The sequence below is a fragment of the Nanorana parkeri genome, unplaced genomic scaffold (assembly GCF_000935625.1).
Source record: "Nanorana parkeri isolate BGI_ZX_2015 unplaced genomic scaffold, ASM93562v1 scaffold413, whole genome shotgun sequence".
Lineage (NCBI taxonomy): Eukaryota > Metazoa > Chordata > Amphibia > Anura > Dicroglossidae > Nanorana > Nanorana parkeri.
This window is the reverse complement of record NW_017306681.1, coordinates 506,870-534,613: the sequence shown is the minus strand read 5'-3', so window position 1 is coordinate 534,613 and position 27,744 is coordinate 506,870. Positions and strand designations below refer to the sequence as shown.

The window sequence follows — 27,744 nt, the reverse complement described above, 5'->3', positions numbered from 1 at the left end:
TCACACAATGGAAACATTTGCTTTGTGATTGGCTAGGAGGATGGAGATGCAGCCGCAACACTGAGGTCTATGAGGCCTGTAGCACTTACTGCTGGAGCAGGCACAGAAGTTCAGCAGGAGCTGGACTTCCACTCGCATGTACACCTGATGATTTGCTGTAAAAAAGGCATCAGTTCTGATTATGGTAGGTAACTTTACAGCAAAGTCACTTTGCAACTTTCTGAACTCCAGTAAGAATATTGTTCCTAGAGCTGGGCTTGAAAATGACATGTGGAAGTCATCTTTGATAGACTGTTGGACTGAAATCATTGTGAATGGTATTCTGTTCTGTCTGGAGTGAAATATGCTGCTTATATTATTTAAAATGAATTGTCATAAATACATTTATAGAAAATATTTCCTTTAAAAAAACTGACAATGTATTAAAAAATGTAAATAACAGATGTGTTAAAATACAGCAGTTCATTGTCACAAGGCTCTGTGTAAGTACAGATAAAAGAACACTTTTGTGAAACATTCACAAAACTATAAATTATTAACTAAGTTGTCTGCTTTGATTTATAGAAATTGAATCATGCCAAAAAAAGTGTTTGACTTGCAGAAGTGTTAAACCATATATAGTCCGAAAACTTGCTTTGCACAAACACAGTGAACTATATATTATTTTAAAAAAAACTTGTAAAATGGCAGAAATAATTGTCAAGAAAATAGGGATAGGCTTAAAAACCTTGTAATTCATATTTTCTTCCCCTTCTCTAATTTCAAAAAGCTTTGATGTAACAGTCTAGTCATTTGTTGTATTACTATGGTGATGTTGGTAAAAATGTGGAGCTGACTGCATATTTTTGGGCAACTGATGTTATTTTGTATTCTTACATGTATTTATATATGTTTGTATTATTTTTACTAGAATAACTTAAATAATTTGTGCATATAGGTTGACACTAAGGAAAATATACAAGCAGAAACCACAAGTTTTATACATTTTGTTTATTGTATGATATATGTTTTGTGTTGCCAATTGTCCAGATTGTTGTGGATGGTGCATAAACATTTCAGGTTAAACAAGGGTTTCCGTCAAAGAATTTACAAATATTTTTTTTCCTTGTATCTTCAAACCATCAATGATATTTTTCCACATGCTAATCTGATACAGAACTCAAAAAGTATTTGCTGGTACTTAGCCACAAAGGAAAATCTCTACAAAGTCAATTTATAAAGGGTGATATCATTTTTTTACACTTCATTTTTTACTGGTCTTTAACCCTTTATTCCTTGCAACTCATTATTTCTACATTGCTTTTACACAGCTTTTTAGATTTTGCTAAATTCCTTCAGTTTGCTTGAGCTTATAGAGGTCTGGAAATATGTTTTTGGGGGTTTAATGAATGGCAGCTTCACCCTGAACTCTTAAACCCTAAATAATCTTATTATCTAACATTTTAAGTGGGATGGACCGGGACATCAGTTTTCTACACTGTCCTTTACTGTGTTTTTCACAGACATTTAATTTCAGGAGTTGGTGTTTATTCTTTTTAGGATATTTCAGTTTGCTTTTCATAGATTGCTGAATAAATACTCCCCCTCAAAAAACAAATGTAAAATCAGACAGGAAAAATATGCCTGACTTTAAAGGTTCCTTTTAAAATGCTTATAGTTCTCCAAGGTTAAGAGGGTTCAAAAGCACCAAGGGGGGCAGTGTTCGTTTTATTAACCTGGTGCAAGTTCTCTGTGGGGGCATATTTATAAAGAATCTGATAACTAAAGCATTTCTTTTTTGTACAAGTACTTTATTTTGCCCCTGATTTAAAAAGCAGACACCCTCAGGAACCTACCCATTACTTTTTAGAGTTTCATGAGGGCATTAACTCTCAGGTTACTCTAATATAACTGTTTCAACACTTTGTATCAATAGTAAGTAAGTCCCCTCGCTGCTTTCTTCTGTTTCTTGTTGGCCTATCAATATAATGAGCAACCTTCCTGGATAAAAACAAGTTACATGAGGTAGGCGGGGACTACCAGAAAGTATCAGAATTTGCATGTAAGTGTGCTGCGAAAGCCTTAAATGAATGCAAGCCTTAAAATTTTATTGCCTGTGCCAAGACTAGACATTCACGTAGCTACATATTTTTAAGCAGTATGTGAGCTTAAAAACAAGTAAGCCCTGACGTCGCCAGCTCCTGAAGGAATTCATCCTCAAAGATCACAACAAACATTCTAAAGTCAGGTTTCAGTCTGTTTCTAACACCCTTCAAGCACCTGATGTTTGTTTACATCAGAAGGCTGGTAGACGGCCAGTATTCTGGTTTTCATATAAAATAAAGGAACTAACCTGTGATATCAGTGCTTCTGTGAATTGTGAACATTTATTTCTCTACAAAGCCTGCCAAGGGTTTTAGGCTGGGTGAACAAGGGTTGTAGACTGGGTTCATGCTATCATGTTGCATTAAAGCAATGCATCTGCACTGCATCATGCCACAGCACACTGCCATGTGTTACTCGCCATGCTTTACATTCCTGAAAAAAATGCCGTTTTGGCCATGCAGAGGTATGTTAGTGTCCATCTTTGGGCAGCAGAAAAAAAAATACTTTTTGCAGTGAGGCCCCCCTGTCCCTCACTACAAGTAATGGATGGTTAAAATAGATAGAAATAAGGAGTAAATTGTACTTTATTCCTTGCTACGACAGACTTCCTCCCAACGCCACTGGTCTCCCAAAGTAGCTTCTCATTACTTATCCTCCAGTCACAGTCACAACATCATCACTTACAATGCAGGACTAGTAATTGTGAGGACAGTGAGGGCCCAGGATATCTGATTGTGACTAAGAGCTCTAGCTGCTGGGGGAACAAGGCATAAGCTAAGTATTATTTATTATCCCAATTCCCTAGACAAAATTAGCATTGTAATGGGGGGGTTATCTTAAAGCAACACATGTGGCATACCACGCCACGGTGCGTGCGTTAAACAACAGACAAGTGTAAACCCAGCCTTAAAGTACTTTAATTGCTTGTTCAGAATATCTTAATAATTTATTGTGCATAGTCTGGGCACAGGTTCACCTTGAATCCTTATCTTTGTAGCAATTTATAGAAAAAGACGCACCGATGAAATGTGCTGAAAGGAATCGATAAAAACCACCTCCTGTAAAAAAAAAAAAAAAACTTGCAAAAAGCTTAAAATAATAGTGAAAGGTCAGGAAAAAATCATGGAGCTTGAGAACCTGATAGCTAATACATTTCGAATTGCATTGTTGCACATGTATACACTTGTATCACAGAACAAACACGTCACAAAAGCTGTTTTGGACCTTTGGCCCCTATGTGACACCGTGCATAGTACATACTACACTCATACTACACTCATACTACACTCATACTACACTCATACTACACTGGTCAATCAGTGTTTCTGTCATACAAGGATTTCATGTGCTATAATCAGTATATTAGCCTGAATAAAATATTACTTATAAAGCAGCGTTGCCAATAAAATATTACTTATAAAGAAGCACAGTACTACACTACTGCTGTGAGCAGTCGAGTCTTGTTATAGTGATGTGTCCTAGAAAATTTGTAGTTGTCTGTAAATTTGTGTGCAGTGGTCTGTAAGAAATTAATTCTAGGTCAGCAGACCTTATCCAAGGTCAGAGGTGTAATAAAAAGCTATAAAGCCTAGTGGAAAATGCGGTCAACACAGCTAAAGGGACCAGGAGCAAAATGTCATGATGGATCCTCTAATACTTCATACAACTAACTTCAAAAGCTTGTTCAGTCCAGATAGATATTATTCTGCTTTAGTGATCTTCCGGTAAACCTGTTAGGAAAAAAAAGAAGGCTGCTAGTGCTCTCCTTGTTCTGAAAATATCACATGCCTGCTTGTTATGATGAACCTCTGGATTCAATACATACTCATACAAGTAGGTAGATTGGGAAACCCAGTAAGCCAGACAAAAATGCTTATCTGCATACTCATTCTTTTCAGGGACTCGAAGTATTGACCAAGAATACCAGCATAACATTCAGGCAAATAGTATTTGTGATGATGATGTGTTATGAATGGACAAACTGCTTTATTCTGTACTGAAATTAAATATGTATCTTATTAGGGATGAGCAAAATTTTACTTTTTTTAATCTTAAAATGATGTCACAATGATTTTGCTGAAATTTCACAACATTGGGGAAATGCATTTGAGCCAATAGGGAAGGCAAAATCATGGTGGTTTCTGTGGGTTTTAAATGGTTACTGAGGCACCCTGATGACAGTTCCTTTCAGTTTTCTTGAACCTGGGGTCCTTTGTGGATAAAATGGCCCCTCATTAGCCTCATCCTTTTATCTCTTTTTCACAGATAAAAAAATAGAAAGCAAAATAAAAGTAAAATGAAAAATATAAAGCAACATTGCACAATAATTAAATTCACAAAAGTGAAAACCCCACCCCTTAAAAAAAATAAGTCAAAAATAGCTATGATTGTGTGTTCCCACTGCCCCCCCTTGGCCCACACTACGTAACCACAATCAGTACAGCATTTATAGTTATACAAGTTGTGTGGCCTTATGTGTGCATACTGTATATTGGAACAATCCCAGTGTGTCAGATCAAGAACTCAACAAAATACTGCATGTCTTTTTATATTTATATCAGGTAATACATGAATATATGAACTGAGATGTTCTGCGTGCTTGAGTTAATCTGCCTTAACCAGCTTTATCTAGAGTCACAAGGAAACAGTAATTCAATAATTTAATTGTTATTTATGAGAGTTTGTATGAACATTTCCTAACAAATTTAATTGCCATTCCTAGAAGAGAAGCTCAGCTTGATGAAGAAGGTCAATTTTTGGTGAGGATAATATATGATGACTCCAAAACCTATGACCTTGTATCAGCAGCAAGCAAAGTGCTCAGTAAGTAAAAAATATACTCCTGTGAAGCCCTGATAACCGTTTCAGGAAGTTTGAAAGGAAGAACGTGTCATTTAAAAAAAAAAAAGTATTTTTTAGGTCTATTAATATTCAATGCCTTTAATAAACTTGACCTTTGTCCAGCATGTCATTTATATACTAATTTTCTTTCTGCAAGGAAGTGTACACATTAGGGGCTCTGACATTGGCATCTGTCTTGCAGTTTTTTAAGGAAAATGATTTATGTCGGTTTTGTATTAGATATTTTTATTTGCAAAAAATTGAATGGACAAAACTTTATCAGAACGCGGGGGGAAGTTTTGTTAGCGATCGCGGTGCGTTCCAGCAGCTACCGCTCTGGAACTCACCGCTTTAGGTGTGAACAAGGCCTCAAGCACTTTTTACACTTTATAGCTTCCTTAGTTTAACGTCCACCCAGGCTATGATATAATATTTCAAATATTCTTGAACTCTTAAAGTATTTTGACCAGCCTATCCTCACCATTCCAGGCTCTCAAAGACCAGAAAGCAAGGTTAAAATATGGGCTTTGAGCTTTCACACCTGCTTATTTATTGGCTCCTGATAAGCAGTCTTCCTCTACAGAGCTACAGTCATTGACTTGGCTCCAGCCACTGAGTCAATGACCCATCTGCCTGCATTATTTCCTGTTGTTGGTGCTACAGGAAGCAGTGAATGTCCTTAAAGAAAGACAGGAATGAAAGAACATCACATCTGTTTTCACCGCTAATATAAATGAAATGAAGCACTTTGATTCTCAGCTCCGGTCCTTGCGCTTGCATCTAACAGTCAATTAAAATGATTCAATTACTTTCCCTGTGTTGCCTATTACCCCACCTGTTCCGACAGACAGTATCATTATTCCAGAGCAGAAAACAAATTATTTAATACAGTTATAATAAATAAATAGTTACCTATTGGTGAAAGAAAGATCATTAGAAAATATTTGGAAAAAAAAAGTAAATATATCTAACCAATACTTTAACCTACTTTCTTGCAATTTCAAGACAGTACATTAGACCCTAACATACTTTGAGGGGAATTTATCAAAACTGGAGCAGACAAAATCTAGACCAGTTGCCCATGGCAACCAATCAGCTTCTCTCATTAGTTTGTTAAGTTAAGATTTGAAAATTAAAGAAAGAAGCTGATTGGTTGTCAGCTGCTGCAGATTTTGTCTGCTCCAGTTTTGATAAATTCCCCCCTATATGTTTGTATTGTTCCCTTTTACTGCTTCCTGATAATTGACATCACATTTCATGCAAGGGTAGACCCAATGAGGAGAGACCCCATTGCATCATGGCTTTACCCTTCTGGTTATGGACACATCCTAAAAATACACTGTGAACACTTTAACTTTTCAAATAGCTGCAGTTTGGATTGGCATGAAATTATAGCAGCTAGGGTGGGTTGGTGAAAACAAAAAAACTGAACCTAGCCTCAGATACTGTACATTTTTATGTTTGGTGTAAGCATGCTGAGTAATAAGTAAATGTAATGCTCTCACATAGATCACATTACTCCCCCAAACAATGCTTTGATCTTCTTTGCTCTCTAGAAGGGGTGTGCCATCTTTATTAATGCATTATCCAAGGTCAGCATCCACTTGCTGGAATGAGATGCTTGCTTGGAGAGGGCACAGTCATGTTAATACTGGGGCCTGTGCAGTTTTTGGTTTTGTTTACTAAAGTCTGACGCAGATCAGTCTTCTGCTGCAACCTCTCGCCTTGTGACCTGCTACAAAGTTACAGGGATGCAGTCTGATCAGTGTGGTAGAGTAGCCTGAAGAAATGCTTCCTCCTGCCTGCAGCACACTTATGACATTGTATCCACTTAGGTAAAATCACTAACTGGAGTCCAAGGGTGGCTTTTAAATGACAGCTGGAGCATTTTTGAAAAATGATGCTGCTGTATATTGCGACATGTCAAAAATGTATTCATGGACACTTTTAACATTATAGAAAGGTCCACTTTAAGAGATAGAGAAATATAAATAAGAAATTAGTTCCTAATAGACTGGATAAATATATTCCAAGAACAGTGCTACATACTTGGAAAACGAAAGTATACTTCAGCCAAGTTCAACATTCCCCCATTCCCTCAAACCTCTGTAAACCCGTCATGGAAATACAGTATATTGTTACATTCATAATTACTTGGATTATGATTTCAGTGATGAGCGAGCTCTGTGCAGACAATGTACATCAGTCAGCGTTCTACTTCCGGGTTGAATAGAAATCATTTACAGGTCAGCCAACCTGTTTCCACTCATGCTTCCCACTTAACTCTAAGACTACACTAGGCTTATATATAAAACTGACCACATTGTGACCAATCCAGTTTGATCTGTTTTTTTTTATGGAAAAACAAACATTAAACAAGGAACCTGAGAGGTCATTATTGACAAGCTCTTTGGTTTTGTGGACAGCTTTCTTTTGTACTTGTGCTTAAAGATCATCCTTATGTTTATTCAGTAAAACAGTACAGAGCACTTTAACCCATAGAACGAATCAGATTCAAGATTTCAGTTAACCTGGCTAGAGCTGATTGGTTGATTGACTCTTGCCAGTATTATGACTTTTATTTTAGATACAAATAGCACTACCCAAAATATCAGCCCAGATGATCTGAGACCTCACCCCAAATTAATCCATTGAGCAAAAAGTTCACAACCTAGGTTGTAGTGGGGTAAAAACGAACCACAAATATAAAAAATAAACGAAGAGAAACTCAATGATCATGGTTACATTGTAGATATCAGGACTCTGGACTGTCTTAGTGTGCATCTGTGGTTCCGCTGCATGAAAACTCTGGGGAGGGCTGGATAAATAACCTGTCTTCCTGAAAGTAGGTCTCTGGGCGATCCCGGAGTCTGGGGTAAGTGGCTGCATAGTTAAGTCATATTAAGGAGGAAACATGTTCAGTTGGACAGAATATACAGAATTGCAAAGTATGGTTTATTGATGTACATACCGATAAACAATGAATTATCTATTCATAACTAGATTCTTGCCGGAAATAAAACTCCCTGAGGAAGCTAACAAGCGAAACGCGTTGGATGAATTGGAGCAGTAAATTACTGCACATGAATTATGTGACAAAATGAGATGTATATATTATGAATGACAATATGAATACATGAATTGTGAGAATTAGGCAAGAATTTAGGAACTGAGAATCATGCTTATCAACAATATTAATTTTAACCTTGTTATGTAATGATTTTAATGAATTTTAATAAATGTATATCAATCGATAACCCTCTGACGCCTCCTTAAAACCCCACTACAACCTAGGTTGTGGACTTTTTGCTCAATGACTTTTATTTTGTGTGAACAGGCATGTATGGGCTGGTCTGTGCTTAAAGTTCTGTGGCAGTCATTTAATGAATTCTGTGGTGTTCCTATGTCTCCAAGGTCTGCCTATTACATTGTGGGCAATCTTCTTACTGAAAGTGGCACTTGCACTCAAAAGCAAGGTTCACTTATTACATCATGGGGAATCTTCATACCAAAATTATCTGTTGTACTAAAAAGCAAGGTCCACTTATTACATCATGGGGAATCTTCATACTAAAAATGGACCTTACAATAAAAAGCAAGGCCCGCTTATTACATCATGTGGAATCTTCATACTGAAAGTGGCCCTTTCACTAAAAATCAAGGTCCACTTATTACATCATGCATCTCATCCCGATGGCAAAATGCCACATGATAGCTGTAAAAAAAATTCACCTTTTACACTGGAGAGGGTGGTGTCACAATGCAAGAGATTTGGGATCCTCAGCAGTAAGGAGATCATCGGAAAAGTTTCACAGCAAAATAACATTTCAGAAACACGAGTATCCTCAGCCTCAGCTGAAACTGATAACTTTAGGTGAATGTTGGATATTGAATCTGATCTGTTCTCATGTTTGTCACTAAAATGCCTTTCTGCATTGATCAAACATTGACGCAAACCAACAGTTCTGCAGTTATAAAATATACATCAATGTAAAGCCCTCATCCACACCTGAGCGTTTTGTCATGCTTTTTCTGAATATTCTTCATGAAGATTCTCATTATTTTCAGTGATGTGTTGTTTGTCGCTCAAAAAATTACATGAGCTGTGAGTGGGCAGAATCGAGTGTTTTTGGCCCCATAAACGTCAGTCCCCTCCTTCTAGTAACTAGCTTTCTATTGACTAAAACAACAATGCTCAAGCCTTAAAGAAGAACTCCGGGGGGAAATTATTGTTATTAACCCTTGCAGTGGGGCTACACCGGCGCTGCAAGGGTTAAGTGCTTGTTTTGGTCTAGGGAGGAAACTAACAAACTTATACTCATCCATTCCTTGGAGGCAGCTTGCTCTTAGACTGGTCCCTAGAGCATCTTTCCTCCTCAGCTGCAGTGGTCTAAGGTCTCCTAAATCATCACGTCCAATACACTATGCATTGGACAAGAGGATGCCGAGGGACATTCTATCACATCGGAGTTCTGCTGTAAAAAATGTCTGAAAAACATGTAGAAAAAGCACCTAAAAAACACTCATGCTCAAGTGTGAATGGTGGCTAAACATTCGAAGCCTAATTTACTACAAGAGTAATTTTTATACTAGCACGTCATTTCACTTGCTTTTTTCAAACAGTTGGTGGAGGTGAAAAAATAATCTTAATTGTTATATAAAAGCATACGTTGAGCTGGGAATGGCTTAAAGCAAAGTCATGCTGAGAGATTTTCTAGAAATAATAAAATAACACGACCTTTCATGAGAGATGGCTTTTATGCTTCGAATTTTAATAACATTGCCTACAACATTGTACTAACAATCTAGCGGTGCGCCTGACTACAGATGTATTCTTTGTTATGGCAACCGGTAGAATGTTCCGTCATCTGTAAACCGTAGCCCTGCCCTCTTGTCACTTTATATCATTTGTTCTTGTTCTGCGTGAGCTGCGTTTTTTTTTCTTATTGGTTCACTATTCATGACAGCAATTGTGAAAAATAATGAACTCCTCGACTGCTATTGTATTTAGCCTTTTAAATCATTGAAATGTGTATTGTCCCATATAAAGTGGATATTATGCTAATTATCCTTTTTTTCCCCCCTTGAAATGTCATACAGATCTCAATGCTGGGGATATTCTCCAAATGTTTGGAAATATGTTTTTCGTTTTTTGCCAAGAATCTGGCTATGACACAATCCTGCGTGTCCTTGGATCCAATGTCAGAGAATTTTTGCAGGTCAGAAAACAGTTCCTGTTTTGTAAATCACTCATTGTCATTGCCAACAAGCAAACATATCAGGAAACTTCATGGAACGTTCTAAGTTAATTGGCGACAGTTATAGCAGCGTTTTAATTCTATATTTATATTGACCACAAAAGGAAATTAATTGCCAAGCTATCTTATTTCTTAAGCATTATGAAAATCAATAGCAGTTATGAAAAAACAAATTGATAGTCAGTGAATCTCAGTTCAGTTAAGAGGTCTCTTGTGTGTTTTTAGGGCTTGTCTGAATCAAAAAATCAATTATGCTGAAATGCGAGTGCAAATGAATTGAGTGATATGGAAGTCTTTTAAAAGGACTGTGGTTAGAACGCTCTATGGAATGATATTTAGCAGACCACAGCTTGTTTGAAGAAGAACAGTCTTTCAAATAGTGACTTAAAGCTAAACTGCAGGTAAACAGCTAAATGTAGGGGTAAAATACATACATAGGAGCTGTTTACCTGTGAAAAGATTTGTATTTCAGTCCCTTCAGTTTTGAGATTTACACAGCACCGTTACACAGCACAACCCTGTCTGGCAAGGCAGAAGACCTATTTATTTTCTGCTGCAGTTCCATAATACTTTCAGGTCTAGTCCCTCCCCCTGTCTGTGACTGGATAGCAAAAGGAGAAGCAGCAGACTGATGAGCTTATCTCTCTACCACTCTGCTATCTTCTCCTATCATCATATTCCTTGACGAAAAAATTTGCATACCTGATTTACATCTAGTCCTGCCCCTCCCTGTTCCAGTTTGAGTGCTCCTATATAAGTCATGGCAACCTTGGCACTCCAGCTGTGGTGACACTACAAATCCCATTATGCCTCTGTCTCTGGGAGTCATGGCCAAGGCTGTCAGATTCTTGCATTGCCTCATGGGACTTGTAGTCGCACAACAGCTGAAGTGCCAAGGTTGTCTACCGCTGGTATAGGGGAATGCAGTAGGCTGATACATCAACCTCAGGTACTTAAACATTTTGCAATAAAAAAATACATGTAACAATGTACTAGTGAAGACAGAGGAGCATTGATTTATGTTTGCCTGGCATTTCAGTGACACTAAACTCAGTTGCTAAATCTTAGAAATGCATTCAAGTACTTTAGCTATTAACAAAATGTATCTTATTTGTGTATCATTCAGCTGTAGATCCTCAAATCATCTCTGAATTGGTGCTGACTCTGTCCTTCCTTCTGGAGGGGGGCTACTTTTGTTCCCCATGGTCCATGTGTGTGTTTGAGGGCTTGTTCACACCGAAAGCAGGTGTGTTTCAGAACGGGGAACGCACCCGCATTTGGTGTGAACAATATTTACAACCCCCCCCCCAGGGCCCCACCATTATATACTTACCCTTTTTGTGACAAAAGCAGCTTCCTGCTGTGTTTACTGCAGTACAGAAATTAGGAGTTAGTAGTAAGGCCTTATTTATGTTTATGGGAAGTGACTATGCAGGTGCGCCCATCGCTGAAGGAAATTTCTGCACCTGGGATGTAAACACTGCAGGAAAAGGTATGGAAAGGTAGGTATGCACCGAGGGTGCGGGTCTTAGGTTAGATTAGCTTAGGGGGCTATGGAGGGGGAGTTTACTTTTTTGTAAAAACAAAATGTAGTTGTGCTAAAAATAAAGAAAAAAATATTGGGGGGTAGGGGGTATAAATGAACCCCAGAACCTTAAAGGGAAAGAATAGGGAAGAGTTAATGACTGGATAACTTGAAATTAAAGTTGTATAATGATAGTGATAGGCAGTGCTGTATAGATTATTTGAGAGCAATTGGCGAACAATAGTAATTTTGAATAAAATTGAGTACTTAGTAGATGTAAATAAGTTAAATGTATAGATGTAAATCATTTGAATTTAACCTTATGGAATATCGTATATCACACATCCCAAAACCTGCTCTGAAATCCTCAACTGAAGGAAATAAAAACAATTTACATTTTATTGTGCGTTAAATCACTTTACAGCAAAATCTAAATATTTGACATTTTTAAAAGTTTTTATTTTTCTAAATGTTTATATATTTTAAGTTCTTTAAAAAAAAGTCCATAGTTGAGGGCATTATTTATTGTGCTTGATAAAGACACCTCATGGCACAACAAGCATATGCTGGTTCTTTCTAAAGAATATTAATTTACAGCAGTAAATATTATTGTTCTTCAATCTATGATGAAAATTTGTATTTAAGTATTAAGAATACCGTATATACTCGAGTATAAGCCGTCCCGAATATAAGCCGAGGTACCTACTTTGACCCCAAAAAACTGGGAAAAAGTATTGACCCGAATATAAGCCGAGGTACCTACTTTGACCCCAAAAAACTGGGAAAAAGTATTGACCCGAATATAAGCCGAGGTACCTACTTTGACCCCAAAAAACTGGGAAAAAGTATTGACCCGAATATAAGCCGAGGTACCTACTTTGACCCCAAAAAACTGGGAAAAAGTATTGACCCGAATATAAGCCGAGGTACCTACTTTGACCCCAAAAAACTGGGAAAAAGTATTGACCCGAATATAAGCCGAGGTACCTACTTTGACCCCAAAAAACTGGGAAAAAGTATTGACCCGAATATAAGCCGAGGTACCTACTTTGACCCCAAAAAACTGGGAAAAAGTATTGACCCGAATATAAGCCGAGGGTGGGAAATGAGGCAGCTACTGGTAGATAGATACCAATAAAATTACATTAATATTTATTTAAAAGAAAAATAACCTAGCTCTGTAAGTGGAAAAGGGGGTGCAGGGCTTCATATCATGTACTACGGATCATTTAACCCATTCATGTTAGCAGAGGATCATTGTAAATGTATTGTCTGCACTGTATTAGCAGTATATACTCTATATAGAGTATATACTGCTAATACAGTGCAGACAATACATTTACAATGATCCTCTGCTAACATGAATGGGTTAAATGATCCGTAGTACATGATATGTAGCCCTGCACCCCCTTTTCCACTTACAGAGCTAGGTTATTTTTCTTTTAAATAAATATTAATGTAATTTTATTGGTATCTATCTACCAGTAGCTGCCTCATTTCCCACCCTCGGCTTATATTCGGGACGGCTTATACTCGAGTATATACGGTAATAATAAAAAATAAGTCAATCCCCAATGCTGATGTTCCCCAGTACTCCTCTCTGAAGTAAAAAAAAGAGGTTGCCTCCCACAACCCCATTATTAACAACAAACCCCCATTGTTTGCAGTGTTAAACAGCTTGTAGTCTCCATATTATTATTATTATACAAGATTTATATAGCGCCAACAGTTTGTGCAGCGCTTTACAATATAGGGAAGACATTACAATCACAATACAAATCAAGACAAGATGGTAAGAAGGGCCCTGCCCCTGAGGGCTTACAATCTAAAAGAATAATCCCGTCTATACCACAATACCAAATGTCACCTGCAGGTAGAAATTGAGAGTGGTGGGAAGAGAGGTCACTTAGTTAATACCTAAAGGGATCACATATGAGATCTCTAATTTAATTGGAAAAATCTATCTAGGTGGGATATTTGCTGATAAAAAAAGCACTTACTAATATTTACTTTCTTTTTACAGAACTTAGATGCACTACATGATCATCTAGGTACCATTTATCCAGGTATGCGTGCTCCATCATTTAGGTGCACCGATGCAGAGAAAGGAAAAGGTCTTATTTTGCATTACTATTCGGAAAGAGAAGGACTGCAGGATATTGTTATTGGCATTATTAAAACGGTGGCACAGCAGATCCATGGCACTGAAATAGATATGAAGGTAAGTGCTTGAAGCACTTGTATCATTTCTTATTAGTTTATTCTTCTCATGGGTTTAATCACCTACAGGACAAGTCTCTGAATAAATCTTGGAAGGTTTTGACAGCATTGGTGACATGGAGCCTTATTTATAAAAAGCAAGCTACCAAAAAAAGTATTGTTTGCCAAAACAACGGATCAGCTTCTAATTGTCATATTAGCAGCGCGGAGTTGTAAAATGAAACAAGGTTGTTTAACATGTCCCAGGAGCACATATTTTGACCTAACAAATAGGTGCCTAAATAACAAAAGTTTGCTTGAAGTGTTTGCTAGTCTTGCATGTTCACTTTTATAGTTTCCAGTGCAATATCAATGCAAATCACAGCAAAACAGAAATAAAGTTCTCCAAACACTATCCATCTTAGGTCCTACCTTTTATGTTACGGTGGCTGCACGCATATGCATATGATTATAAATCAAGAAATCAAGCAATTACTGTGACTAAACTGATCAAATTGAATAAATATCACAAGCCAAAGTAACCCCCCCCCCACACACACACTCACACACACACACTCACACACACTGGATTGATTTACTGTATTGTCAATTAACTTTGCCTTGGCCGATTTGCTGTGGATAGTTCATTTATACCTGATACATTGTATGTTTTATAATTTATATTTTCAATCAATTACAAAGAGCGTAACAACACCGTCTGTGATGCATTGTTCCGTATTTTAATTGATGATGATTTGCTTGTTTGTGATCACTCAGAACTAAATCGATCACAAATTGCTATGTGCATGACTGCCTTTAGAAATGGCTCTCTTAATCTGCTATAAAAACTAGTGCTAGTGTTATAGCACTTTTAGCCTTTGGTAACATTATTAATAAATCCAGATAGGTGGTTGTGAGTAAAAGTACCTCTTTACTTTATTCTGGTTTTTATAACTATGTCTAAATGCTTTAAGTAAGGCTGAGTGACAGACAAGCGTTTCTTTATTATTTATTTTTAAGTTATATCCTATCTGAATATACTGTATGTATACAGTAGAAGGTATGAACTAGTTACAATATTTCTTAGTTTTTGTGAAGAGTAACATGTAACAGTTTTTAATTATTTTGATAAGGTTATTCAGCAAAGAAATGAGGATTTTGACCACACTCAGTTCTTGATTGAAGAGAAGGACTCTAAGGAGGAGGACTTATATGAGGATCTGGACAGGTTTGAAGAAAATGGGACCCAGGAATCACGCATTAGCCCCTACACATTCTGCAAGGCTTTCCCATTCCATATAATGTTTGACAGAGACCTTGTTGTTACACAGTGTGGAAATGCCATCTACAGGGTCTTGCCACAGGTAACTATTTTATTTGCATAGCACTATTGATTTTCAGCAAATAAGCACATAAAGAATGAAAGCAATTGAACTTTCCTTTAGCTGGTAGTCATAAACACAACTACGCTCATTTGAGTAAACATACACCCAAGGCACTATCCGGCCGAGAAGGGCAACAATAAACTATGGGCTAACAATATCCAATAGTCGTCTCGTCCTTTTGTCTACAAAAGTGTGCCTTTTCCCATAAACAGGCTGATATTTTTTATATCAGTAAAATTACCTTTCTTTTTTTACAACCAAGTCATATTATTTAAAATTATTTAAAATTCAAAGTACATACATTTCCAACATGCTATACAATTCATAACATAACAGTTGATTTAAAGTCCAGTTGAAGCCAATGTTTATTTTTTTTTATTTTAGACGGAGTGGAGAAGGATAAGAATGCCTGTCAGGTTTTTTGTCTGTTTCCCCATTGGGAAGATGGAGGAAGTAAAGAGAAATGGGGCACAAATGTAAAAAAAAAAAATTAACTGGGGCTACAACCCTCCTTTACTCTACCCAAACCAAAAAAAATTAAGTTTTGGCTTCAGCTCTACTTTAAATTACATATAATACATCCAAGGTCATATTTGCTTTATGTTTATCTTCCAAACTTAATATGTCCTGCAGCAGAGTCGTCACTTCCGCCTCAGGGCCCTTTTTAGCCTGGTAGCATGAGATATAAGAACTCCTCTTATGACGCATTTAAGCGTTTCCCACTTAATCGGGAGTGCCGTGGTGTCATGTTCATGATTCAATTTAAAGGCAGAAATAGCTTCCTTTATAGCCAACACCGTCTCCTCATCTTTAAGTAATGTTTTGTTTAATTTCCATGTGAACCCTCGAGAAGATTGCTCCGCAAATTGTATTTCCAGGTTATATCCATTATATTCGTATATTCCAAATATTTCATATCTAAGTTATCAAGAAAAAAAAAAGAAAAAAAGGGAGAATAGGAAAATAAAAAATAAAAAAAATAAAACTTCAGCTCTACTTTAATGAAGGCCACCATGGAAGAATCAACAATTTATCACAACTGATGCAAGATGTTTGCTTCATCAGGAAACTCACCTGTTAGCTAGTTTAAGTCAGTGAAAAAAAAAATCAATGATGATGCACAAAGGGTAGCAGTCCATAGTTGCTAACCAGACTGTACTTTTCAGTAGTCAGAACAGTTAAAAGAAAATCAGATGGTTTACTTTGTATAAATACTTTTGTCTTTGTTGACTTATTGAATGAGAAGCAAGGGTGAACTAGAAACCTTTGGTCTGGGACAAACACAACCACAACCTTTTCATGGTAGGGACATATTAATGTGGCTAAGGAAGGTGTACTCTTCCGAATTGTGCCAAAGTGCCTCATTGACTGCAGGCCATGGTGAAATATGGCTGTTCCTAAAGGTGATAGCTCATTGTGACACAGTTTTTCACATTCAGTTTTATAACATCCCAGAGCCAAAAACAAGTCTAGAAGACTTTCTTACATCAGACTCTAGGATTGCAGGTATGAATGAGGAGCATACAGCTATAGAATGGCAAACATGTTTTACTGATGGCTCTGAGTAATGACTAATGAAATGTCTCCACTCAGAGCCCTTTAGCCCAACGTATCTTATTAGTACTGGCCTGGCCCTCCAGGCCCATCTTGCCCTGATAAGGAGTATTGTCTAATGGAAATGGTGGAAGCCTTGTCAGTAGCAACACATACAATTATTCAAGATACATTGTGGTAACAATCCAGATGCAGATCTGCTGTTTGTTAGTGTTTTTATTACTGTTATCAGTATACCTGTGAGGACATGCAGAATCTATAACAGAAATAATATAACCTACAAATGCTTGAAACAGTTGTTCTGAAAACAGTGGCCTCTTGTAAAAATTGTATGATTCCAGAAATAGAAATACCATACTAATATACCTATTTAATCTAATTTCCTCTTGTGTGTTCCATAATTTTACAGCTCCAGCCCGGAAACTGTAACCTGCTGTCTGTGTTCACTTTGGTACGACCACATATTGACATTAGCTTTCATGGTATCCTGTCTCACATCAACACTGTATTTGTCCTGCGGAGTAAGGTAATTGATTTTTAATAAATCTATGGAATGATATTCTGTAAAGAGATAAGCATTCTGTAGATAAACAACACAAGAACGTGAAAAGAGCACTGAGAGATGTGGCATTTAAGACAGCAAGATTGTAGCAAATGTTAAACGTCTTTTGTGGAGAATTTCAAAGCTAGTTGACAACCTGACAATGTGTTTTCAGTCCTGTTTATAGCTAACTATCACTTTTTTGAGACAGAACAACCATAACGAAACAAACCATATATTCTGCCATCTTCAGATCAAAGCTTTGAACATTGACTTTTTACCCCTTTTATATCCCAGACCTGCTGGTATTTAGTGCATTTAAAGCAAACATTTTATTAAATAAAAGGGATTATGTTGTGTAACATGCAGTATCTTATAACAGCTTTGATTTAGTCAAATCAAGTCAATACAAACTGAACCGAAGGGCTCCGGCGGCCGAAGAGAGCCGAAGGATTAGCTGAAGCTACGGCTGGATCCTACGGGCCCTTTAGTGAATAACCCCCTAAAACATTTTTTATTTTGTTTTGCTATCTGTGTCCTATTAGGGAAAGATGTAACTTCCTGTCCTGGAAACAAAGTAGGAAATGAGAGAAAAGTAAGGGGGACATTAAATTTAAAGTAGAAAGCAAAGCAACATATTAAAAACTTCCCAAATTACATTGTTAGCATTGGTTTTACCTATGTTTATGTGTAAACGATAAAAAAAGGCATTCAAATCTTTTATTTCTAGTTTTCTTTATGGTCACGTGACAATGTTATCAGGGCCAAAGGTGGGCCAACTTAGTAATCGAAATTTCTATTTTTCTGAAGTGGCATCCTCTTTAATGATAACGTTTTGGGGTTTTGAGAGCAGGCATGCCTAACAATGCTGTCATTGAGTCCCGTAATATGTAATATCTCCAAAAGGTAACATAATAAAAGTTTTATTAAATAATAAGCAAAAAAACAAGATAAGATATACAAAACACAAGAAAGCAAAAGGAACAGTCACTATAGGTGAACACCATATTCCCCATTTCCATAGCCCCATATTAGTAAGTGGCACATTCAATACTCAAGACTCTATATTAATATGTCCTCATGGTAACGAAGAAACCTACATCATACAAAGATACGGTAAGAACAAAATGTATTCCAGGATAAACAACCTATTTTTGAACGGGGGAATAGTGGAGGTCGTCCTGTAGCGTGCCCCCTAATATAGGGGAGGCAGTGGAGAAGAAAGAAATATGGTAAGAGAGATATAAAACGAGAGGCAATATTGCTCTATACACAACACACTTCTGCAAAATCATCCAGATGAATGGCTCAGGTCAGTCTCTATAGAGTGTAAAAACAAACTTTAGAATATTCAAATAACTGTTTAATTAATAAGGAAGCAAACAGATTTGTGATGATGTGTTAAGTGGCATAATTCTATAGCACCCAATAAAATTGCCCCGAGAATCCATAGCCCTGAGCATCCAAAATCCACATAGAAAGTCCTATGGCAGTGGAAAGCGTATTGATGGTATTATGCACCTCATAACAACTGACTAGATTTTCCTTTTCAGCAGTGTAGAGCAGTCAGAACAGTTACAGATATTTGTTGATATGGGTATTGTGGATTACTACACTTTGCATAGTCATGTGTGCCTTTAAAAATAAGCCTCTATATCAGTGAGCAAATATTACTGTCAAGATTTAACTAGGTCTGTGTGAATTTTTCTCATACCTACATGAGTGTCCAAAAAGCTCTATCTATATGTAATTCTAACACTCCTGCAGTTTGCATCAAGTTCTACTATATTTTCAGTATATTTCCTTTTAAGGCTATGTTTATCCAGGCTTCATGTCTCAGAGGGGAAAAAAATGGAAAATACAATTTTAAAATATACAGTGAGATTTTATTTGTAATACATAGGATCATAGCAACTCATTATGCCAAGTAACGACTGAAGTGGAATGTTTATACTCTGCATAGTGCCAAGCCAGCCTAATGAGGTGTCCCTTCCTTTTAATGTGATGGCCGAGCATTTTATTGCTGGCTTTCCTTTAATATCAAGAAAAAGGATGTAAAATGATTTTACTAATTCGAATAGCTTGGATTGTGACTGTTACGTTGGTCCTTTTATTTATAGTTCAATTGTCTGTAGACTAATCGTTTGTTTTAGATCATTATACTTCTAGTGCCATTATGTCATATTTCTATGTTTCTTTTTTTATAGCATTAACTTATAGTAAAGTTCAGACTACAGTAACAGTGGAGTTATTGAAGAAATGTGGGCAGGGGTCCAGAAAATACAAGGCTTGGTATACCTATAAATAAACATAGAGAGAGTAGAGAACAATAGACTGAAATTTAGAAAGCGACTAGGGGTAAAATAAGTTTAGCTATACATGTAGCTGTAGTTAGTCACATTAAACTGGACTTGTTCTATAATGTTGAAGATGTTTCATAGCTTCTCCAAGCCACTTCTTTAGTTCTAATGAGTGTCAGGAAGATACCCCAGCATTTATATCCACACAGGTAGCCAATATTCCACTAAGGGTACTAGTTCTGGTGACCCTGCTGCACACCGGGCTCATTTCATGTTGTGGCTCTCAGACAGGAAGTGAAAGAAAATCTCCCCAATGGGACACAGATGGCAAAAAAAGCTGACAGGGATTATAACCCTCCCTAACTCCCTTACCCGTTCTACTTTAACTTATCAAAACCAAGAATATCTGTGATGTATTTCACTATTATCACATCAGTTGACTACAGCAGTCACTTACCATTGGTTATTACACAATATAAATCTTGTTTTGCTATGCTAAAAGAGAACTATAGCTAAACTTTTTTTCCAGCTATGGTTCTTTTTTGGGTCACTGGAGTACATTTACTAATGTACTCCTATGACCCAAAGTCAGCATATGGAGGGCTACTTCCCACAATATGCTGACATGACAGAGCTGCGCTGCAGCAGGGAAAGATCCCAGCAATATTGTTGGGATCCACCCCACTGCCTGATTGACAGCTGGCTCTGCCTTTCTAGTGCCAGAGCCAGCTGTGCCCACCCTTCCCCTGTCTATCCTGCCAATAATAAGCAACAGAGAGAGAGGAGGGGGGATCCCTGTGGGTAGCGGTGGCTGACAGTCTCTGCATTCTGCAGGGTGAAGCCAACAGCTGATCGATCAGCGGTTCATGATCTCTCAGTTCTCAAGCTATAGATTAGACGTGTCACAGCTGCAGTGTCACACAATGGCTCAAACTATTGGGCATAGTATATGTTACTCTCCCAATAGTTCTCCTTTAAAGCAAGCCTTAGTGTTTACTAACACCTACAGTATAGATAAATGTGTCTGGCAGTGTACCCAGGCATAATGAAGAGAAGTATGTCCTATTGCTTTACATGTATATTCTTCTTAGGATAGCTTTCTAGTTCAACCTACTTTAGTTAGGTAACTGGTACATTTCCTTAGATTAGGTCTCCAGTACTTTCTACTTAGGTTATGTTTTCAGTACATTCTCCATAGATTAGGTTCCAAATACACTTATGCTAATATAGGTTAACAGGTTACAGGTACAATCCAAATAAGTTGGGTTACCATTACCTACTCCTTAAGTTGGGTTGCTGATAGATTCTCTTTAGGTTAGGTTACTGGTTTAGTCTCCTTTAAGTTGGGTCATTGGTGCATTCTCCTTAGGATAGCTTTCCGGTAAATCCTCCTCCGGTTATGTTACTGGTACATCTTCTTTGGTTAGGTTACTCTGTACATTGTCCTTTGGTAAGCTTTCTAGTACATCCTGCTTAGGTTAGCACCACATCTCATTAGGTTACTGGGATATGTTTCTTAGGCTAAGTTACTGGTACATTCTCCTTAGGTTAGATATCTGGTGCATTTTCCTTTCGTTAGGTTGCCAGTACATTCTCCTTAGTTTAGAATATAAATAAATTATCCTCGTTTAGATTTCTGGTACGTTCTCCTTAGGTCAGTTTGCTGGTACATTCTCCTTAGGTTATGTTACCAGTACATTCTCCTTAAGTCAGTTTGCCAGTACTTTCTTCTTAGGTTAGGTTATCAGTACATTCTCCTGAGGCAAGGTTGTGGTAAATTGTCCTTAGGTTAGGTTACCATTGTATTCTCCTTAGGTTAGATTTCTGGTATATCCTCCTCAAGTTTGGTCGTTAGTACATACCCTAACGTGCTGGAGCACTCTTCACAGTCTCGAAAGTCTTGGAACAAAGTAGAACATGTGCAGAAAAGTGCCTATGTATACTAATGTAACTCATATTATGATATTTAATTTAAGGAAGGTTTACTTGATGTGGAAAAGTCAGAGACAGAGGATGAACTGACTGTCAATGAAATTAGTTGTCTTCGGCTGAAAGGGCAGATGATCTACTTGCCTGAAGCTGACAACATTCTCTTCCTCTGCTCTCCAAGGTAATCTGTCATGTTTGTCAAATATCTCTGAGCACACTTTAGAGCAGATTTATAGAAAATATGAAAAGCTCTTACTATATTTTATCCATCATAATCCATCATTTTATCCATCATAAATCATTAATTTTACATGGCACTGTGCAGACACGCCACATTTTTATTCAGTATTAATATCCATCAAAGATTGGGTTATGCTCAGACTTTTTTTGTTGATAGTGTACTAATAGTTATATTGGTACAGTATATTATACAATATAATATCCACTAGTAGAGGACCTTGGTCTGAGCACTCAGAGCTGGAGTGGAGTCAGAGTAAACTGTTTTCTGTTTGTTTGATAGAAATATTGCACAAGAAGCAGCAGCAGAACAACTGTACTTTTTAATGTCTGTTTATAGAGGGGTTGATGAATAAAACCTGGAGAAATAGCAAAAACAGCTGATAGATTCCTTGTGCTATATATAACAAGGGCTTGTCTAAATCCAACCAACTCTGCATATATAATGGTGCACGCAATGGTAATATAAAAGTAGGATTTTCAAGAAAGTGTTATTTTTTTGGACAGGAAGTCATATACCAATCCATCCCAGTTTACTCTATCACAAGCAGTAAAAACGGGGTTAATTTTAAAGTGATTTCTAATATGTCCTTTTAAATCCATAACAGAGAGTCCCTGTCATAATTAATGATACATGCATTCTGTATTCTCATGAATATGTATTTTTATTATGTATTCTACTACATGACAGGGGGGTCACCAACTGTGCTGTTTCCATTCACCCCATGGTGGCATCAGTGAATGCTCCAACATCTAAACCATTAAAGTAAACCCTTCCTAAGAGCAAAATCAGATCTGCCAATGTTCATCTTCTAAAAATGCTGGTGATCTGGTTGCTAACCCTCTCACTTCAGCACTTCCTGAGTCATTGGTCTGGAAGAAATACACTTACCAGGACTATTAGTGTCAAATCATATAAACAGGAGAGTCAGCATAACAGCGAGACAACTAGGATTTGCAAAATGAGAAGCCAGTAATCGCAGCCATGTTTTTTAAGGAAAGGTCTTTTTTTAGCTGTAACGTAGGTGTCTAGTCACATGATATTGCTATGGTTTAGCATTAATCCTAAATGTAAAATGAACTGCTAAGCGAAAAGTATTGTATTTATGCTGACTGAGGTATACATTTTTGTACCTATTACTCATTAAAAGATGCATTTTCAAAATGTCATATGTATATCCAGCTCTGTTAGGCAGGTATCAATATACACAGCTGCCTAGTCGATAGCTGGCCTTCTTCCTCTTAATCCCACACTTTTTTATTGGCCAAGGAGGGCACCCATCTAATTTGGCAGCCAATAGGAAGATTTAGGAGAAGTAGTGGGGGGCCAGTTATCATCCAGAAAGTTGTGTGGTCAGTAACTGCTTACTAGTCCACTGGGGCTTTGGGGATCCCTTGACACTCTAAAGAAAATCTAAGCTATACCTGGGGCTAGCTTACAAAGTAATGTGAGACTGTAGGTTAATTTTAAAACATGATCGCTTACAAGGTAAGGGGAGCCTATAGGTTCCCTTTAAAACATGAGGTATACTGTATGCCAGCCAAACAATTAGCATTTCAAGGTGAAATTGTTAACATATTTCAGGTGTCCTTTAAAGCTGCTCTATACCAGCTATAAAGAAACCTAAACTGAAAAACACATATCCTTTTGGGTCTACTAAATTAAGAAATACTTTGATTTTACTTGTGAGTGCTCATGAGTCAGTGGTGCAATGTAGCACGTACGAGCAAACTGTGATTTGTACGGCAATCTTTTTTTAAAAGGTACATATTTTAAAGTATATTATATATAGAGCCATGAATATTTTCTGAAATACCAACATTTATAATTAGTTATCAATGTATTCATTGTTTACAGTGTAATGAACTTGGATGACTTGACCAGAAGAGGTCTGTACCTCAGTGACATCCCTCTCCATGATGCCACCCGTGACCTGGTACTGCTCGGGGAGCAGTTCAGAGAGGAGTATAAACTGACTCAAGAACTTGAAATTCTGACTGATCGTCTGCAGCACACTTTAAGAGCTTTAGAAGATGAGAAGAAAAAGACTGATACGTGAGAAATGTTTCACCATTTTATGGTTATGCCATTGATAAATAATGAGTGCCAATAACCTTCTTCTGACCACTTCACACTGGACTTTTATTTGCCTTTCTGTGTGCACATAAGTCTCCACAAAGTATAGCCAGGATCCTCTTTTCATCCTTGTCCTTTGACGGATACATGAAGTTTTTAACCTTCCGGTTGTACTGCACCTACAGGTGGATTGGACGCTGGCAAAAAAAAAAACTGTGCCAGCCCAGGACAACCCCTCCTACTACCAGCATGCCTCAGTTTTTTGCTATTGCCCTAGGAGGAAGAACATCTTTTCTTCAGCTCTGTTTGTTTACAAACTGACCTATTTTTCACTAGCAATTTTTTATGCTTCAATTAAATGAAATTATAAAAATAAAACAGTTTATACAATGATAAAAAAGATTATAAGAAATACAATTATTTTTTTCTGGAGATTTAGAATGGCTTCTAGATTGAGTCTAAACGGGGAGTAAACGCAATTCTGACATAAAGGCATGCTGGTCCACAAGTTGCACGTGGTCAATCTTTGCATTGACATTTATATGTTCCCTTTTAATAAAATTAAAATAAAGGCTGCGCTAATGTGACACCTAAATTAACACAGATTTATATATAATGTGTAAATCCTAAGCTGCGTGTGACCTCAAAACAGGTAGTGAATGTATTCTCAAATCACAGTGCTCACAAACTGATACTGGTCCTTATGTAATAAACTCTAAACCAATTAATATATGTGATAATAACAATGAAAGGGATAAATAGGTTGAAAGACAACAAAACCTAAAAGCAAGCACTGTGATTTGAGAATATATTCCCTTTATTGCTATACAGGGGCCCATACTTTGAATGTGATTTCTCCTTAATTAGAGGAGAAAACGTCTTGTTTGAGTAGATATCAGGATCTGACAACAGCCCGGAAATACAGATGGACCAGCTCTTCTGCATATACCAGAATTCAAGTTTCCCAGTCTCGGTCTAACAATAGTGACCCAATAAAGTGCATCCAAGATAGTAGAAGCAAAGTTTGCTTTTCTGAGGGTGCTTAAGGATTCTTAAACTCTGTAAGAAAGAAAACATTCCCCCTAGCAACATTGGTGACATTTGCCCACTCTTGCTTAAGCCGAGTGACCCCGGTTAACTAAAGTTAGAGACTGTTAACAACCTTCAGGGGTATTGAATCTCTAAATCTGGAAGAGACATAATTTTATTTTTTAAAATTACAGTTTATTTATATGTAAATGAATGAATGAAAAAAGTTTATACTAGTTTTTAGTTAAGTTCATCTTCCAAATATTTTTGTGAGACACATTTCTTTCCATTTATAGATTGCTGTACTCCGTTCTTCCACCATCTGTCGCTAACGAACTCAGGCATAAGAGGCCAGTACCAGCCAAAAGATACGACAATGTCACAATCCTGTTCAGTGGCATTGTGGGATTCAATGCTTTCTGCAGCAAACATGCTTCTGGTGAAGGAGCCATGAAAATTGTGAATCTCCTGAATGACATTTACACCAAATTTGACATCTTGACAGACTCTCGAAATAATCCCTTTGTCTATAAGGTAAAATGAATGGGAATAGGGGAGAACAAACCACCAAAGTTTTGATTAGTGCAGTTAGCCCCAGAGCATATGATCATGTTGCAAACAGTCTTCATATTCTGCTATGGGCCCATAAGATTATAAAATGTCATTTTTCATCCAAATGGAACTTTCATTTTTAGTGTTTCACTTGTAGCTTTCCTTTAAATTGATACACCAGCTCATTTAACTACCTCCGGGCCGTAGTAAAAAAAACGACTGGCCGGAGCTCTCTAGATCTGAGCGGGCGTCTTTAGACGTCCGCTCAGACACGCCCCCTAGCGTGCCGCTGGGCGCGCCCCAGCGGGAAATGCCCGATATTTAAAAACAGGCAGCGATGCCTGTTGACATACAACAGCCGGCGGATCGCTTGTATGGGGTAACGATCGGTGCCCCCTTCCCTCCGCGGTCCCCCCCGCTGTTGTCCTGCTGATCCCGGGCTCCGCTGTGTCCGGTGCAAGCCCGGGATCAGCATGGCGCCTGTGTCACAGGGGATCAGAGGGAGATCGTTACACGAGCTCCCTCCGGTCCCCTCTCCTCTGCAAGAATGCGGAAGTGTTGTATATTACATCACTTCCGCATTCTTGTGTCACTCTCCAGCTTCAGAAGCTGGAAAGAAGCTGATGGAGCAGATCTCTGCTTCATCAGCTTCTTTTGGGGGGTCCTAGGTGACATTAGGGGTCTTGGAGACCCCTGATGTCTCCATAAAGAGGACCTGTCACATATTTTGCTATCACATAGGGGGTTTTTATCAGCCCCCATATGTGATAGCAATAAAGTTTAGTGGAAAAAAAAATAGGAAAAAAAAGTCCCCCCCCCCAAACAAATTAATGTTACACATAAAAAAGAGTAAAAAACAAATTTATTTTTTTAAAGTCCCCACCCATACATACACGCATGCAAACATGCGTCGGTAGCGCATACGTGCAAAAAAGACGATTGTGCCCATTACACTGCACATGTTACATATCGTGAACGTCGGAGTGAGATAAATCATTCTAGGGCCATCAATCACTGATAACGCTAAACTGATGAGCGGTAAAAGCTTTTAAAGTGTAGCCTATGACCAATTTTGGGTATGGTAGTTTTCTGCGATTTCGCAGGTGCGCACAATTTTAAAGCTTGACATGTTTGGTGTCTATTTACCTGACGTGACCCCGTCTTTTATATTTTACCAAAAAACTGGGTAATAATAAATGTTTCCTAACATAATGTAAAAAAAACGTGTTTTTTTTTCTAAATTTTCAGTAATTTTTCCTAATTATAGTAAAAAATAAAACCCCCAGTGGTGATTAAATACCACCAAAAGAAAGCTCTATCTGTCCCCAACAAATGGTATAAAATTCATTTCAGTACAGCGTTGCATGACGGAATAAATGTCAGTCAAAGTACCACAGCACTGAATACTGAAAAATGGCCTGGCCAGGAAGGGGGTCTAAACACCTGGCAGTTAAAGCTAAACTTAGTGCTAACAGCTAAATAGAGATTTCAAATACATATAAGGGAGCTGTTTTACCTAACAAAAGTTTAGTATTTGTGTCCTTCCAGTCTTGAGATTTACTCAGTCCTGCTAAACAGAAAAGCCAGGTTGATGACTAAGCAGTGCAGCTAGGTCACCACACTTAACTGTTATCAGACAATGGAAGAGCAGCAGCAGTGTGGTAAAGTCATCTCTCTACTCACTCTGCTCTTTCCTCCTTCTTGAGGGCTCCTTCACACCATATGTGTTTGGGCTGTGCTGGCCGTTTTATCCAGTGCATCGCGAACAAACAACAAAGCATTTTGCCTTGTCATGGATGGGTATGGTTCACACCACCGTAGCCACCACCATGTTGCCCACCACCATGTTGCCCACCACTATCATGCCCGCCACCACAAAATGATTTGTGTTATAAAACTATACAGTTAACATAGGCTTATGTGTAACATAAATAAATAACCACTATGTGTTCATAAATTGTATCATGTCTCTTGTAAAATTGTAAAATGTCTCTGTTTTTGCTCATACATTAAGATTTACAGTCTTGTAACCAAGCTTTAAATAGAATTGCTTTGCTTTTCATCTTTTTACTGTCACCAAATTTGTAATCACTGTGTTTTAAGGATACGGAACACTTACTAGATACCGAGGCGCATCCACTGCCTGTTTGACTTTGAGACACATTCTGCACAGCACTGAAATGTTGCGGGCTTTGCATGGGGAAGCAGTGTGAATAAATGGTGCAGTCTAGA

The 27,744-nt window shown here is 37.6% G+C and overlaps 1 protein-coding gene across 1 annotated transcript in view; it reads left to right on the top strand.

Moving 5' to 3' along the window:
- Positions 1-27,744, top strand: part of GUCY1B3 (guanylate cyclase 1 soluble subunit beta) — a 47,843-nt gene that overhangs the window by 13,616 nt on the left and 6,483 nt on the right. The window contains exons 3-10 of the mRNA XM_018559709.1: positions 4,808-4,908; positions 10,027-10,145; positions 13,733-13,930; positions 15,042-15,272; positions 17,257-17,373; positions 21,665-21,798; positions 23,713-23,910; positions 25,257-25,494. Coding sequence (XP_018415211.1) covers positions 4,808-4,908; positions 10,027-10,145; positions 13,733-13,930; positions 15,042-15,272; positions 17,257-17,373; positions 21,665-21,798; positions 23,713-23,910; positions 25,257-25,494 — 1,336 coding nt within the window. The remainder of the gene's footprint in view (positions 1-4,807; positions 4,909-10,026; positions 10,146-13,732; positions 13,931-15,041; positions 15,273-17,256; positions 17,374-21,664; positions 21,799-23,712; positions 23,911-25,256; positions 25,495-27,744) is intronic.